The sequence below is a fragment of the Corapipo altera genome, unplaced genomic scaffold (genome assembly GCF_003945725.1).
Source record: "Corapipo altera isolate COAL_440 unplaced genomic scaffold, ASM394572v1 214, whole genome shotgun sequence".
Taxonomy (NCBI): domain Eukaryota; kingdom Metazoa; phylum Chordata; class Aves; order Passeriformes; family Pipridae; genus Corapipo; species Corapipo altera.
Window position 1 is genome coordinate 291,875 of NW_020885031.1, and position 16,742 is coordinate 308,616.

At 49.5% G+C, this 16,742-nt stretch overlaps 1 protein-coding gene across 2 annotated transcripts; it reads right to left on the reverse strand.

Moving 5' to 3' along the window:
* Nucleotides 1–6: 6 nt before the first annotated feature.
* On the reverse strand, nt 7–15,589 carry SCARB2 (scavenger receptor class B member 2). Of its 2 annotated transcripts, XM_027668217.1 has the most exons (13): nt 15,398–15,589; nt 11,468–11,625; nt 8,040–8,187; nt 6,713–6,901; nt 5,900–5,991; nt 5,542–5,661; nt 4,822–5,000; nt 4,514–4,632; nt 3,845–3,918; nt 2,698–2,749; nt 1,896–2,054; nt 1,696–1,766; nt 7–655 (listed from the first exon to the last, which is right to left on the reverse strand). In XM_027668217.1, exons 1-12 carry the CDS (start codon nt 15,512–15,514, stop codon nt 1,737–1,739), a joined length of 1,437 nt encoding a protein of 478 aa, XP_027524018.1. In that variant the 5' UTR covers nt 15,515–15,589; the 3' UTR covers nt 7–655; nt 1,696–1,736. The 2 variants fall into 2 exon arrangements, with proteins under 2 accessions (XP_027524018.1, XP_027524017.1); XM_027668216.1 differs by lacking the exon at nt 1,696–1,766.
* Nucleotides 15,590–16,742: the final 1,153 nt, after the last annotated feature.

The following is a 16,742-nucleotide window of genomic DNA, read 5'->3' on the forward strand; positions in this document are numbered from 1 at the left end:
GAGCCGTGGGTTTCTAAGCTGAAGGACAACCCCACACCCCAAGGACGAAAGCCTGGCGAACATGCACGGTGGGGACAGCCGGGAGGTGGGCGTGGAAAAGCGTTTCCAGCCGTTTGGTTCCACCCTGGAGCCGCCGGCGCTGCACGAAGTTCTGGCTGGGGTTAGTGACACACCAGTGGTGTAAAGGACATGAGTAACAAACACTCGGGACTAAGTTACAGCAGAGACACCACCAGCAGGACTGTCCTTCGTCCCCGGGGCCACCCAGGAGCCTGCTGTGTTCCCAGAGGGCCGTTTGCAGAGGCTTCCCGTGTCGTTTCCGTAGGGAATGAGGCTGGTGTGCTGCCGCCCACACAGTGGTTATGTGGCCCCCCATGTGTACAGCAGGGGTGAGAAAAGCAGGGTCTGGAGCAGTTTTAAAATGGAGTTTTAAAGCAGCTGGCGAGAAAAGCCTCCTCCCTGGCCGACGGGGCGGGTTCTCTTCCAGCTCTGTCCCACAAAAAGTGATGTGGACACGGCCGTGTCTCCGCAGGGGACACGCTGGGAAGTGGTAGTTGGTGTTAGCTCAGCTCTAAGAGTCCATTCTCCAAGCTCACATGGTAAAGAAAATCTACTAAGACGTCCTGATGAGCGGGGACCTCTCCTCCTCAGTACTCTGGAAGAGAAAAAACACAGCAATTTAAAGGTGGAACACGACAGTGCCTCCAGCTGGGCTGCCCAGACCCCAGGCAGGGAAAGGAAAAGCTCTTGGCTCCTACTTCTAAGTACAATTTCCTAAAAAAGCACTGCAGGGTGGGTGGCAGCTTGGGCAGGGACCTGCTGTAGCACCTGACAGAGGATGGAAGGCCAGAACCACCCGGGGGATCACAAGGAGAGCTACATACTGCTGAATTACCTTTATTTGCAGGAAAAGCAACTAAAGCAAAGCAGAAAAAACATGGAATGTAGGTGTCCCTTTGTCATTTTGATCCCCGTGGAGCATTCCAGCACATCCAGGAGAGCTGTACACGTAGGGTGGGGCAGGAATGCTTGGGACAGGCCTTGGGCAACGGGACAGTTTGATTCTCTGAGCTGCTGATAACACAGGCAGGCTCCAAAGCCGCAAGGAAAAAGGACCAGCCTCTCCTGTAAAGGAGCCTGGAGTACAGTTCCACTGGGATGTGATGGGACCCACTGATCCAGAGGGGTGGCTGGGTGCTCTGGAGGTTGTAAGGCAGCACTCAGGGAACACTAAACACACAAGACCACGCTAAGCCCACAGCAACTACAAGGACAAAACAGCCTCCTAGAGTACCCAGGCTACTTCTCTAAACAAAGGCTCCACAGTTTGTGTCATCTGAACCCCAGTGACTTGCCTGTTAGGGTGAAATTCTGGCACCAGCTTTCACCCTGACAAGCACGTTAATGCCAGCGTGTCACCTTGTGACAGAACTTTTCATAAACGGATTTACAAACTCTTCAGAGAAAACTCTCTACAGGCTGCTGTCTGTGAAATTCAGCTGTCTTTTGGCCATAAATTCAGAAACAATCCACTGGCACAACGCAGCTGCTTCTCTACTGAGAACACTGACAGACTGCCAACTGAATCTGCCCTCAGATTTTTGCACGTTATCCTTCAGGGTCCTCTAGACAGGCTGATTTATTTTTCACTGCTGTTGGCAGGGGAATTAGGCACAGACACACGACCTGCCTTACCAGGTTTCTTAGATTAACTCCATTCCTTTGCTTTGGCGCGTTTATTCTGAGTCTATTAAAACTTCCCCTCCCTGGAAAGGTCATTTTAAACAAAAACAACATATAAAAACGCGTGCAGAGAGACACCAAAGGGGTCAAATTGACCAAAAGAAAATCAAATACAGGCAGATGGGCAGCAAGGAAGTTCAAGTGCTTCTTACCTCTTCACTTGTCCCCCGGGACCTGCACACCAGCACGGTAAAAACTATCCCAAAGGCAATCCCCAGAGCCATGATTACGAAGGGGATTCCAGTTACAACACTGGCTTCCAGCAGGACGTGCCTGAGTTTGCTGGCAGAGGCCTCATCGATCAGAACACTCTGGAGCAGAGAGATGAAGAAGGAAAAAAAGAGAAAGAACTTATTTCTGTTCTTTAGGTAAGATCACTTCTGCGAAGGGCAGGGAAACAACATTCCCTCAGCTCTCCATCACTGCTTCATTGCATCCTCACATATTCCCCTTCCAAGAATTCTTCCAGGGGCCAGAGGGATCACCTGGTCTGTATTTCCAAGGAAAACTGGGATGTTTAACTTTTGGATTAGGAATGGACTAATACAGGCCTGGAATACTGGTGTGCATCATCAAAAGTAGTCCCCTAGAGTCCTCTCTGAATCCAATTAATTCAGTGGTCCAACCATAGCACAGAAATATTCACAAAAGAGGGATCAAAAAAAGATGTCATCTTGTGAACTCCCTCCTCCTCACCCGAGCATCCCCCTTTTCCTCGTGGCCAGTTCCTTTGAAACCAACAGGAATGTCTGACTGAGGGTGTTTTGCAGGGCTGAACTCAACGCTATGGTCAACAAGCAGCAGGAGGGTGTTAGATAAGAAACAGCAAGAGCTTCCTACCTTGTCACTGTATAAAACAACAAGGAAAGCAGCATTTTCTTTTCAGGCTGGCTCACAGAGGGTGTTTTTGCAAGCACAGACACAAGGCTGCAAGGGCAGGACAGAGCTATTTACCTCGTTTAGGTACATCACCGGGAAAACCAGCGTTCGGATGTTGCCCGTTTCACTGCGTCAGAAATAAAACAACAACCAAAAATTACGGTTTGGAAACTTTTCAGCTTGAGGGTTGTGAAGATAGATTATGATAGAACAGTGAATGAGGAAAGTGTCCCTAAAAAACCTCTGGGCTGTTGCTTTTTATCGTTGGCTTTCACCTCCCTTACTGGGGTAGAACAACCCCAGTCTCCGAGGTGAATCACAGGGTTCTGGATTTGGAGCAGTGGCATTTTTGGGGATTTGGTGGGGAGAGAATGAGAGGGATCCACACCGAGTTCATTCCTAACTGAGTGACAGATTTGTGCCAGGCAGCAGGAATGTGAAGCTAAGCTGACTTTGGAGGTTACTCCTCTTTGTAAAACACAGGAACTATTGTCCAAGCAACACGGGCACAGCAGCAAAAATCCCTCAACATTTGGCACACATGGAATCCCAGCTCAGGCAGAAGTTGTTACTGTGGCAGCTCCCGGGCACTAGGAAACAAGGTGCTGCTGTTCTGAAGGAACATCTCTGACTCTCCCAAGGGGACTGGCCAGCTAAAATACTTTTTAGTTGTTATAGCCAAGCTGTGCCAGTAAACATCAGCTGAGTAGGAGGAATAGCTGCCACACAGCACCAGTGACAAATAAAACAAGGTGTCAGGAAGACACAGGATGAAGGGGACTGTGTTTCTGCACAGCTGAGCTGCAATCTGGGGACGTGCCCCTCACACTGGGACACCCAGAAAACCGGCAGAGCACACTTGCTATCAAATAAAAATGGGGATTTTTACTCACATGTGACCTGGGATTCTACACTGTTCCCATTTGCAGGATTGTCCTGACTGCCAAAGCTGGAGTGCAAAGATTTCTCTCTCTGATACCAATGCAGTTACAGGCAAGACACTTCTCTGTACCCGATCTACCTGCCCTTCTTGAATACTGCCTTTACTCTGCAGCTGGAACTGCAAAATCTACTGGATCTGTGGGAAGAGGGGACACTGCCTCTTGTAACTAAGATTCAGCTGCTCTCTCCAACCAATATTCCATCTGGGCACTGAAGATGGAATTAATTCTGAATGCCAAATCAGCCCTGAGACATCCACCAGGCAGCAGGGAACACTTACAAAAACTCAGGTAGTTTTCTGACGTGAACGTTGATCTGCATGCGCTTGGCTGCCCGCAGGACGAGCCCTGTCAGCTGGGGAACAACAGAGATCAGGGTCAAAAAAACCAGAGCAAACACGAAAGAATAAGAACTACGAGAACACAGCAAGGTCCTGGCACCAAACCAGACACCCAGCAGCATCTGCACCAGACCTCAAGAGGAGAACTGTGGAATTTCCTCCCGCTTTAGCTGCACATAACAGCTCGATGAGTCAGAGCACTGTTTCTGTGAGCCAGGCAGGTCATGGCTGTGCTCTTTTCCTCGACCCACATTCGTGTGTGTGGGCGTAGAGGTCACTGTGGTACTGGTTTTAGCTGGGAGATAATTCACTTGCTCCATAGTAGCTGGGTAGCAGGACATCACAGGGATGTTTTAGTTATTGCTGAGCTGTGCTTGCACAGCCTCAAGGCCTTTTGTGTTTCTCACAGGCAGAGGGGTGGGGGAGAAGCTGGGAGGGGACAGGGACAGGACAGCTGACCCAAACTGCCCAGAGGGATCTTTCCTTTTCAACCAGCATCATGCAACTGGTACAGACTCCTTGAGGTCAATGGGACTACAATCGATACACACCATCCAAGGAGGTGCTTGGATTCGTCCACAGAACCCTTGAAAAAAAGGCTGCACTTACAGGATTGATGTCCAGAAAAGTCTCATGGTATTCCTTGCTGGGATGCATGCCCTGTATGTCCTCTACAAACTTTGGATCCGCTTGGTAAAAATGCGGAGCTGACAGAAATATTGGAGCACCTGGAAAGAGAAAACACAGAAAGTCACCACCTAAAAAAAAAAAAAGGCAGAGCAGGTTTCAGGGAAGTCTTTGAGGGCCTCAGAACTGTTGCCACTGTGCCATTTACAGCGAAGGGAAGAGCCCATTCTGGGGCTACAAAACCAACTTCCTTGTCTCCAGGACAAGCCAAGTTTTCCCTGGGGACACACCTTGCTTGCAGATGCTGACGTTGAGGACTCCGGTGCCGGGGCAGTTTCCCGGCGGGATGCAGAACCCGGCGTTGTCCGGGTTCACCGTGGTGTTGGCAAAGACCATGGAGGAGGGCACGAAGCGGTAGGTGGGGACGCCCGCCACGGCTCCCGAGCTGTCGTACACCAGGTACAGAGACCTGAAAGGAAGCAAAGCCAGGCCCAGGTTTGGCTAGTCCTGAGCTCAGACTAACACACATCTGATTTCGGATCGGTTTTGTTCTCCACAGACCGGGAAACGGGCAAGGGAGGAGACAAGGTGGAACATAAGGAAGGAAACACCAGGATTTTCTGCTTCTTGTTGCGTTTCAAACAGCATCAAGGCATGAATCTCTGAAGAGGGCAAAGTGGGTTCTCTAAAAAAAGCAGGGCACAGAGGAAGATTTTGGAGGAAAGAAGGTTCACATAAATCCTTCCATTCCCCTTGTTACTAGCCTTGCAAGGCAGTCCAGTCTGTCTTTCCACTCAGCTTCCAAATGTTCCCCTTATCTTCATTTTGAAATAGCACAACCTTAACTTGCTGCAGATTGGGGGTTTTTTTGTTGTTGTAACACTCTCATCCCTCACACCACAACTGTCAAATGAAATCAGGGAAGGAAAAACACCAGTCTAAAAAACCAAACCTCAAGAGAAATGAATACAAATGCTGTGCTTTAAAGTCTTAAGGTGGCTTCTCCTCACCTGCAGAAATCAGAAGAGAAGATATAAATGTTCTCATCTTTGCTAATCAGTGGGTGAAAGGATGTCCCATCTGTGCCATTGATCATGTTACACCCCTCTGTTGTCCACCAACTCAGGGACCTGAAGGAAAGGAAGAAAAGAGAGCAAGAGCTGAAAGATCTTTGTGCAGCAGTCAGGCAATGCCAGCTCTTGGCAAACGAGAATCAGACCCGCACAGCGCTGAGTCCTCTTATCTCAGCTCTGCTAACAAGAAAAGGGATTCAAAGGGGTTTAAATTGCATCTACAGCCTCTTTAAACTGGTGCCAGGCAAGCAAGGGGCAGATTCTGACAGAGGCCACACCACGCTGAAAAACTTACTCTTTTCCTTTCCACTCCACAATCCTGGAGAAGTTTAGGTAGTTCGTTTCCCCGCTCAGGAAAACATATTCTCCATCATCGGTTCCATTCATCTGCAAACAGAGGCAGGAGTTTTCAGTCCCTCCACTCATCCTGTGACACCTGGCTGGCCACTGCAAGGGGCTGGCAGGAGTCTGAGATGCCATCACTTCAAATCCACCCCGGGAGTGATGGACTCCCCCTGAGGTCTGTGCAGCTCATTCAACTCCACCTTGAACACAAACGAGGTGGAAGTGACTGGGCAAGGTTCTTACACCTCCCAAGGGCAGGAAATACACCACCAGATGAGCCTTTTCTCCCTTTGAAAACTCGCCCTGAAAAAACAGCCCTCAGCAAGAAAACAACCCCACAGAAAATAACCTGAGCACTGCCGACATCTCCGAGAAACTAGGAGTCCTCACAACCCAAAATCACGTGGGGACTGGACCAAAACGGCTCCAGCACAGAAATAACATCCAATTTCAATCCATTACTAAGAAAATTAGTCAGGAAAATCTTCTAGGAGTTTGCACAACCAGCCCCACAAACCCTGTGTTATCCAGGCAACAGTGGAAGGGTTTGCCCTTGGAAAACTTATCCATACCTGATAAAGTGCATAAACAGATAAAACACCCACAGCCAGTGCCCAGACACAGCCAAGCTGAAGAGGGAACATCCTGCTACCCCTGCAGCTCCAGTGTGGGCAGATCCCTCCCAGCTGGCTGACCACAGCGACTCTGTAACCGTGGCACTGCTCCCCATCTAAAGCACCATCGAGTCTGCCCGTTTGGGTACCTTATTGAAGAGCCCAAAGACAGGGTCAATCTCGGGGTGCAGGACGTGGATGGTGGACAGGAGCCGGTCCTTGTAGCCCCACAGCAGCTCGTGGACGCTGCGCACGGTGAACAGCGACTCCTGGTACAGCAGCAGCAGCACCTCCGTGGCAAACTGGAGAGGGGTCGACCTGGTCCACTCCATGGCAGTCTGCCAGGGGGTTGGAAAGAGGGAGCCATGGTCAGGTTTATTGGGCAGCAAGTCATACCAGCTGCAGCCAAAGGCAGGCATGCTTCGGCACCGCACACGTCTCAGGATAGTCACTGCCCCAGAATGCAAACGTTTATTTCCTCCCCAGCTGACAATGTCGCTTTACAACATGTCTTTAAATGAGCAGTGACGAAAGAAGGGCACTTCTTTGGGCAAACCAACCTGTAGCTCTTCTCCTGCTGCCTGTTACAGTACATCCCAGCCAAAAATCTGAAGGAGAGATAATCCTGACCACCTGACCACCCAGGTGCCTGGGAGGAACTGAAAACGCAGCGTCTGCACCGTCTCCAACTTTCAGTAAGCTGAGTCCTATCTACAACTATATACAGGGCATTTTTGTAGCCATTCATAAAATCAGACATTTTTGGCAAAGCTGGGGAAAAAGTAGAGATGACTGTTCCCTGCACCTGAAGTAAGTTAAACGGGGATGGGGAGTAAGGGCTTAGTCACACACCTGAGTATTTGAGTGCAGTCTGATTTCCTCAGGAAGCAGTGACAGCTTTAGATCTGCTCGTTCTCATGCTAATCCTGTCTGAGACCAAAATAATGGTCTGCCTCTGCTCACCAAAATGACACTTTCTTTTACCTAACACGATTTAGGGGTGCATCTTTTAACCTTCATTTCACTCTGAGAGGTCCTTTTCATCCATCCCTGTCTGAAAAACCCTCTGCTGCGGTTTTGTTTCAGTTTGAGCAGCAGGCTTGGAGGCAACTTCTGCAATTTTGACAACACACCCCCAGGCATTCTTAACTTTCCCATTCGGAAGTCAAAGATCCTCCTAAGCACTTGACACTGCAAATTCCCTAGTTTCACTTACTCGTGGCAAACCAGCAAGCCTGATTTCTGCCAGCTCTCAGCACCAACCCTGCAGAGCTGTGAGGGGAGGGAGGAACAAAATAAGAACCCCACAACAGCCCAACCCAAAACTGAGAGCAGCACCTGCCCCAGACATGAGCTGCCTCTCTTGTTCTCCAATCCCACTTATCTACCACAAAGGCAGAGACAGAATGAAGCAAGGAGCTGCTCGTTCTGAAGTGTGCCAGGATGATTTCCAAGCAGGAATGAAAGAGAACTCACCACTGCAGGAATATTTACTGTTCTGATCAGGTCCACTTCAGGGTCTCCAACCGACTTCTGAGGTTCAAATACGTAAGTCTTTGGGTTCAGAGCAGACACTTTGGTCCCATTGTCCAAAAACTGAACGTGGACTCTTGGCCTGTATTCCCTGAAAAACAAGAGAGTTCTCTAATCAAGTTAAACAAGTACCCACAGCATTAACTGCAATTCAATTATGGCTATTCTAGTGCTTTGAGCACAGAAAGGGTGGGATTTTCAGTGCTTTGGGAGTAGGTTCCCTCACTGACACAAACTCCTTGTTGTGTCAGTGTGAGCTGAGTCAGACCTCATGGGGCACTTCCAAAAATGCCACCCCATGTGTTAATTCCATTTCATATTTCTGCCTCATCTTTAAAAACCTCCAAGGAAGGAGAACAATTTCAGATGGTACAGAAGGATTTGGAGGCACCATATAGGGGATTGCCCTTGAAGTACAGTTTGAAAATGAAATTTTTGCCTCTTTGCTGCAGGTATAATTCACTCCCAGGCAGATGCAGGCTGAGACATAAGTCTCAGTGCCCTGACCTAAGAATCTACCAGAATCTTTCAGCTGGATTCACTGCACTAGGCACTAGGACTTCTGGGCTGACATGTGAGACATCCACAGAACAACACTCATTTTAGTTCTTCTCCTCTAATTCTCAGGCAGGAATCCTGGACACGAGAAAAAGTCAACTGCATTTTTGCTGTGCACTACCCATGGCCTGGGAGGTTGCTGCTGTTCCTGTCTAAGTATTCAGACAGCAGAATAAAACTCAGGATTGCTGACAAACCAGTCCAATTGGCGAGAAACATCAACTGCTACCTGCTGGCTTGATGAGAAAGTCAGGCCTTAATTACCCCAAAACACAAGTCAGAAGCATAATTCAATTTTCACTGCCATTAACATTCTATGAACAAGAGGTCTGCAGCTCTGCAGAACAGGCTGGCTCAGGCTCAGCATGAGCCACACACGTGTCTCCAGCAAACCCCAAAAGAGAAATGGCAAAAGGCTGGCTGCTCATGGCACCCACATGAAGAGCAATACCCCCTATTTCCTAACCCTGCACTCACTCAAGAGCGACTTTCTCGTTGCTTTGCTGCCTGGGTAAAAGTCAAGTCACAAGACATGAGGGTGAATTATTGTGCCAGCCCCTGTGCTCTGCTGTTCTGCATTCAGTTCAGATCCCAGATTCTATCCTGGCTGCACCACATCCAGCAATGCAGCTTCACCACAGGCTGCATTACCCTGCTCCAGTCCTTCAAATTGAAAGCAAACTGGAAAGGCCCACAGAACTATTGTTGTTAGAAACCAACCACTTCCCATCCTCCTTACCCAAACAGCGTATCTACACTTCCAGCCTGATTTGGACAGCAATCTGTTTTATACCCCAGGGCTGGAACTGAGGGGATGGAAATGGACAGTTGTGAAATGCCTTCCTAAAATAGGCCGGGGGTAACCTGAGACACGTTTCCAGCTCTGGAGAGGAAAATAATACTCCCTGATGAGGGATACGAGTAGGAGGCTCTCAGATATTGAAGACAGAAAGCTGTAAATGTGTGCAAGACCAGACAATATTCCAGTGTTCTTTGGGACTCAGCAGGCTCGGGCAGATAAGCAGCTTGCAATTTATAATTAGTTGTTTTACATGCTGCCAATTCAACTTCCATGATTTAAAAACAGCAGCACGACTGCATTTTTGCCACAGAATCTACCCCTGCACCAACTGCTTTGCAATGTACGCTGGTCAAAATTCTGAGCTGCAGGAAGAGACCCCACTGAGCCCTCCCACCTCCTCTCTGTCGCTCACCGGATGTTTTTCCTCTGCTTCTCTGGCCCACTTCACTTCCAGCCTTTCCCAAACACCCTGGTTTACAAAACCACGGAGCCATGTGCTTCATGTTAAGGCATTTTGGGGTGTTCTGCCACGTGCTAAACCTAAATGAATCTTTAGTGCTTTGCTACACGGGGCCTGTGAGAGCAGCTGGGTATTTATTCCCTGGCTCCAGTGTGCAGTATGGCTGCAACATCCCTCCCTGCTCCCTCTGCTCCCACACGCCTCCTCTCCTCCCACCCACTGCTGACAGGCTGCTGCAGCGACAGCTAGGCAGGGATTAAAGGATCTGCTGGAAAAGGGCGCTCCACTTCCTAACTTTCCTCTAGCAGCCAGAGCACAGCACCAGGGAATCCTGTCCGGACATGTCACGCTAAGCAAACAAGCCAGAAGCAACTGGAATGCCAGCCTCCCTCCCTCCCTCCCACAAACACACAAACAGCTGGGGCTGTGGCGTGGGATGCAGGGAAAGGCTCTCCCAGCAAACCAAGCTTAGGCTGGGCCTTCCCTCAGGCACGGCCCAACCCGGCCAGCACACCACCAGCCCCATCCATCCCACGGAGCTCCTTCATGGATAAGGTGCAGCTTCCCAGACCGGGCTCTGCGGGACAGCCGGCACAGACTCAGAGCTGAGGAAAGAGGAAAGAAGCAGCTGGCAAAGGGACTGAGCACCAGTCTGTGTGTTTTCCCGCAGCTCTGTTAGCCCTGGAGCTGCCCCTATTTATCCTCCAGACACAGAGAACCAAGGACCAGAGTTACACTACACACACCAAAGGGAAAATTTAGGAACTTGAAAGCTTGTGGATCTTTTCTCTGGTTTATGTAACACCAGAGATTTTGCCAAAGTAGCACGTGGAGTTTGCCAGGCCTAAACAGACACAGGACTGGAATGCAGAGGAGATAGGGGAAAGGACTGTTGGCAGAGGCAGAAACAAAGCTGAGGTGTGGGAGGGAAGAAACAGAAAGGCAGGAGATACTGCAGAGACCAAGGCTCTCGCTTTTGTTCCCCAGTATTTTTTTGAAATACCCACAGATTCTGGTCATTTTGCAGCTTAGGTGAAGACAACTGTAAAACCTAAGCAGGTTTTACAGTGAGGGTTGGCTGAGGAAGATCCCTGAAGTACCACTCCAAGTGCTTTCCTGGCCGCATTTCACCAACGTGGATTGCACAACTTTGGCTGGGAACTAATTTCTGAGCGAGCAGGAGTCACACTCTTTTTATGCAACACTCCTCTCCCCAGACTCTCAAACATCACCCAACTGTTTTTTCTCTCACAAGACAGCAGGCCAGGATGCAAACAGCTTCCTCTTCGTTCAGCAGCTGAGGAACAGCAGCACATCAGCAAAACCTCGCCCAAAATCTGACAGAAGTCACTGGTTTCATCTGCAACTGGCTGCAAGTGTCAGTGCTGGCTGGGTGGGGTGTGACCATGCCCCCCCTGGATCAGCTTTCCCTCCCACATTAACAGCTAGGTTTTCTCCTAGAATGGGATCCCAAGTGTTCTGGATCCCACTTTTTGGCTTCCTCACACACAACAGCTTTCATGACACCTGAAAACAGCGAAAGGATCCTACCTGTAGGTGTATGGTCCTATTTCCTCTACAAGAGGACTAGCACCTTGGAGCACTTCCAAAGGATTTGTCACATTAAAAAAGTAGAACTGCATGTAGACTGGGGGAGGAGGGTCCTCCCAGGCTTCAAAGGTTTCTGTGCCATTCTTCAATACTGTCCCCTGGAACAAGAGAAAAGACAGGTTAGCTGTTAATGCTAATGTAGATGCTGGATGATATTTACAGGAAAGGGAGGAATTCCGTGAGATTCTGTCTCCAAAGCAATCAGGCTTTGTTTTTCAGAGGAAAACCTGCAAGTGACAGAAACTCCTTTCCTGTATGTGTCCTACAATTCATACCTTTCCAAGGTCTTGGAACAGGGCCAAGATTCTTTGCCCTCTGCCTTTAATTACTTTCCTACAGTAATGGCAGCACATGCATCTTCAGACCCACAGTCTGTCAGTCTATTCTGTAACCAATAAAATGTGGGCCTACAAAATCAAAGCTATAAATCATCATTTTATAACAGAAGCACTTGAGAAATGAAAGACTAATTCCCTCATCTATCAGCATATACATGTTATACAGAAAGTCACAAACACTCCTGTCATGTTGCTCCATAACACGGGTCTCAATCCCTCATTTTATTACCATCCCATTTTAAACAGAAGTCACCCCAAACATAAAGGATCACCACCACCAAAATCAAGGCCTTTCACCCAGTAATAACAGTGGTACTGCTGCAGTGGTCACGAAGGGAAATCTGGCTCACAGAGTGAATCTCCAGGAATAAGCACAAAGAAAACTCTGTCTTTGAAAACCACATCACCTGTAGGCGGAAGAAAGGGGGGGGGGAATGATTTGCAACTAAATGGGTCTCATCAACACTTGTTCTTTTTATTCTTCAGAGCAAACAAGTCAAATATTGTAAGTGGAAGCTCAAAAGCAGGGCAGGCTGGGCAGCTGCCAGCTCTTGGTTGCTGTTTATGGGGTCTTATCAGCCACAGTTGCCTCAGGACTCATTCTTGGCCGCTTTCTCTCTATGTAGACCTTAATTTTGAAGGATTAGATAAAGAGAAGACTGTTTCAAAGACAAACTTATTGGCAGGAGCTTGGGGATGGCAAGACTATTGCTGAATGGCAGCAAAAGCCAACCCAGCCAGCGGCACTTTGCATTTGCAGACTGGTTTCCCCTAAGGATTAAAAACCATGTATTCTGTGCACATCACAAAAATTAATGTTATTTTAGAGCTGGTTGAGATTGACTCCCAAAAACTCTCAAATAATGAAATAGGGTAGGCTCTTTTCTTCTGATTTTCACCAACTGTTACCAGGGATATTTGGGTCTATCACACGATATTTCAAGGACATCAGGGCTTCTCCCTCACAAGTGGAGTCCATGCTCATTTCCAATGTTGCAAAGCATCCTTCCTGCATTTACCAGCCAGCCCTGAACTTGCAGCTCTCTCATTCACCAGTGTTTCCTTGTCTTGACTGTTCTTCACACACAGGAAATGAAAAGGGAGCTTTCCCACCCAAATACAACTTACTGGTAGCGATGCTGGGAAATAGTACTGAACATTCTATTAAATTCCATTTTTTTTTTCCCCTGGACCTCCAAAACATTTTAATTCCAAGATGTACTTTCATGTCTTCATCTTCGACAGAATTTTATTGCAACTTTTTAAGGTGATCAGGTAAGTGTTCAGACCAGCATATCTATATATTAGGTTATATTCATGAACTGCATATTTATTGCAAAAAATACACAGGCATCTACCCAACAGAGAGCACAAGGCAATACTGCAGAGAAGGCCTTTCTCCTGGGGGCAGCTGATTTATTCTTGTTCATTATAGGTTCTTTCCCATTATTTTCTGGAGTTTCAGGTGCTAGGCCCTGACAACAAACAGGTATTGGACACCTGATCTGGGATGGCACTTTTAATTCACAAAAATAAAACAGCAAATAAAACAAAGAGTAAGTTGGCAAGATTTGAACACCTTCTGGGAAAGGTGCTCCCACTGTCCTTGTCACTACACATCTGCCTGGGGATTTTAAAAGGGATGTGAAGTCTGACACCTGGTTGGATTTCCCACTCTTCCCACACCCCCTCTGTAATCCAAGATCCTGCCTTTGGCTGGAAAGGGTGCTGTACACAACCCCCTGCTGAAAGCAGAGCCACCCTCAGTGGTTTCACAGGTGCTGGGTTTGGACACACAGGGGCTGCAGCTGCTCCAAAATAAAGCTTTGCACTTCAGCTGCACTTGAGACTGCACAGACAGCCCTTCCCTGCGAGTCAGCTCCGCTTCAGGACGGCTGGGAAAGCCCTCAAAGGAACAGGAACTGCTTGCAAAAGCTGAGGTCTTGCCCCATTTCAAAGGCAAATCGAGATTTGTCTATTTGCACAAGGTTTTCTAAGCTACACACGCGGTTACACAAGAGACAGCAGCTTTCTAGACTGCACACAAACGAGGAAAAGCTCATGTGGGATAAAGCACATGTGGAAATCAGCCGGATCAGCAGAGTGACTGGGAGCACACTGCTCTGGGGCTGTGAGCTGCACTTCCACAGTCTGTGTGCATGTGGGGATCCTGGAAAAGGCCAGCAGGCAGTCGGCGGGGGAGCCAGCACGCCTCATTCCCTGCAATCCAGACCTATGCCAGGACGAGCCGGAGAGCAGCAAGCAGGAAAGGACTGAGCTCTGGAAACTTTATCCCGCATTACTGAAAGCCCTGCTGAGCGAACACCAACTTGCTCTTACATAACCCCCCATTCCGGGGAAGGAGCAGCAGCCAGGAGATAATGCGGGTAAGGAGGATCACGCCTAATTCCCAGCAGTCCTCCACCAAACCACTGCTCCTACCCCGCTGCTCTTTGGATGAAATGGACCTGACAGTAGAATTCTGGGATGCAGAGGGTGGCAGACTCCTTCCCAAGGAGAGGCAAGGCCTGGGAGATGGAGCTGTGCTGAAGTTTAAGGGTACATCTCAAAGCGCCACGACCTGCTGTAAGCTCACTGCCGACCTAAAATGGCACTAAACCCAAACTGATTTAAGTTAAGACAACACAGTTTCTGTGGCAGGAAATACTCCCTGTCCACGGCCCAAAGGGAAGATCAGTAGGTTAGGAGATCACAGGTGATCTGGTCACCAGTTAAGAGGACAGCACTTGTCAAACCCCTGCTTTTGCTCACAGTGCTGGTCTCTCTGTCAGAAGAAGAGCCAAGATGATATTCCTCAGGCCAGGAAGAGAAATCATTGTTTATTTACACAGGGAGTTCCTAACAGAGCTGACCCTCCTCACTGGAGCACAAGATAAATGCACAGAGCCAATCTAGGAGAGAAACAAAAGCCTAGGCAGAGCTGGAACAGTGCAGGGCTCTGCACCCCCAGCAAGGCCAGGATTGGTGTCCCCAAGCGTGGAACAACAGGGTGCAATGCCTTGCTGCCATCACCCAGCCTGGGAGACACCACGTGCTTCAGCCCATGGCACCTCTGGCCGTGCTCCAGAGGCAGCTGTAAACGGAGCAGCAGAGCAGGCTGCAAGAAATCTATAACAGGAATGGCAGAAAGGAAGGGTGCTTTTGGTGTCCCCTGCTCCCCCTATGTGCTCCTGCTCTGGAGAGGCCTCCTCACTGCAGCTGCTGCACCACAGCCTCAGGAGGGATGATTTTTATGCATATTCACCCAATCTCTACTCAGCCCAGGGGCCAGTGCACTGTGAGCTCCATTCTGAGCCCAGGGGGGGCAGGGGGGGTTCACTGCCCGGGGGGGGGGGGGGGGGGCGGTCCCGGGGCAGGGGGGTGTTCACTGCCCGAGGATGCTCCTGTTCCCCCCCCAACCACGGCTGGTGCAAGGAGGGAGCCAGCCCGCTCCCTCCCTCCCAGGGCTATTTTCAGCGGGAATAAAGCGGTAAACAAGGAGCGGGGCGGGCGCACGGCCGCGTTCTCTCACCTGCTTCACCTGCAGATCCACCACCGTCTGGAAGACGTGCGCTACCAGCAGGGAGATGCTGGCGATGAGCAGCGTCATGGCCAGGACCCCCACGGTGACGAGGCACAGCGACTTCATGGCTGCGGCTCCTGCTGCTGCCGCCGTCGCCGCCGAGCGGGGACACCCCGAGCTCCGGCTCCGAGGGCGGGCGGACACCGGGCCCCGCCTGCCCGCGCCGGGAGGAGCCGCCGCCTCCGCCCCGCGGGGCTGGGGGTGGACCGCGGCTCTCCCGGGGGATGCTCCCCCGGGGGATGCTCTCTGGGAAAGGCTGGATGTGTCCCTAAAGAACTGAAGGTTTGCTTCCTGCCCGCCGGCCCTGGCGCAGCCGGAACCTTCCCGTGTGCCGGCGACGGGAGCTGCTAGTGCGCCTCGCTCCGTGCATCATCGTCACGGGGTTTGCTGGGAAACGAGCGGAAAAAAATTCTCCGGCCAGATTATTAGGGAAAAAACTTGCAGGGGACGTGAAGCTTCCCAGGGATCGGATTATGCCACAATACAACGCGTTTCGGCTGCCACAGGGCTCCTGGGTCATCACCGAGCTTCCAGCAGCATTAGCATTTCTCAAGCCCATGAGTCAGTTCCCTCTGCAAATCATGAGACTGGCAGCTTGCCAGCAGCAGCCTGATCCAAATAATGCCTTGCCTAGCAGAGGGCAAGTGGCCCATCAGGTGGATTTCCTGCTAAGATGGACTGAAATAATTTTCCTTTATAAATTTTTCTTCCTGTCATTGTGATTGCAGTAACAGTGTTATGTTAACATGTGCCCTTCTGGGTATTTTTTGTTTAGAAAAGCTTCTGAGGTCACATTTCACAGTTGTTTGGAAGACCAGAATTTTTGTGGTTCCACCCAGGCTAATCAAAAAAAAAAAAAAATTGTTCTGGCAGCTTGTTTTTATTTAGATTCCCATTCCAGAGTGTTGTTCTTAGCCCTGTTTCATCATTAGCACTCAAAAAACCCCCAACAAACCCCCAACCAAAACCCCCAAGCAACAGAGTACATAATTAGAATCTGGTTTTAAAAGCTAATTTAACTACAGCAACAGAATTCTCCCTTTAGAAGGAGTCTTCCATCGGAATTCTCTCTCCAAAACCATAAACCTTCCCTTCCACCATAAAATATTGGCCTTTGGTGGGGACCAGCTGCAGTGACAATGTTTACAAGCAGCTCGCTCCTCCTGCAGCACATGAAACACATTTTCCACGGCTGCTGAAACAGTGCAATGGAGAAATTTTTCTTGTCTCACCTCAGGTAGTTTAACTGCTCCATGACTTCTGTTTTCCAGTGAGGATCTCCTGATGCACACGC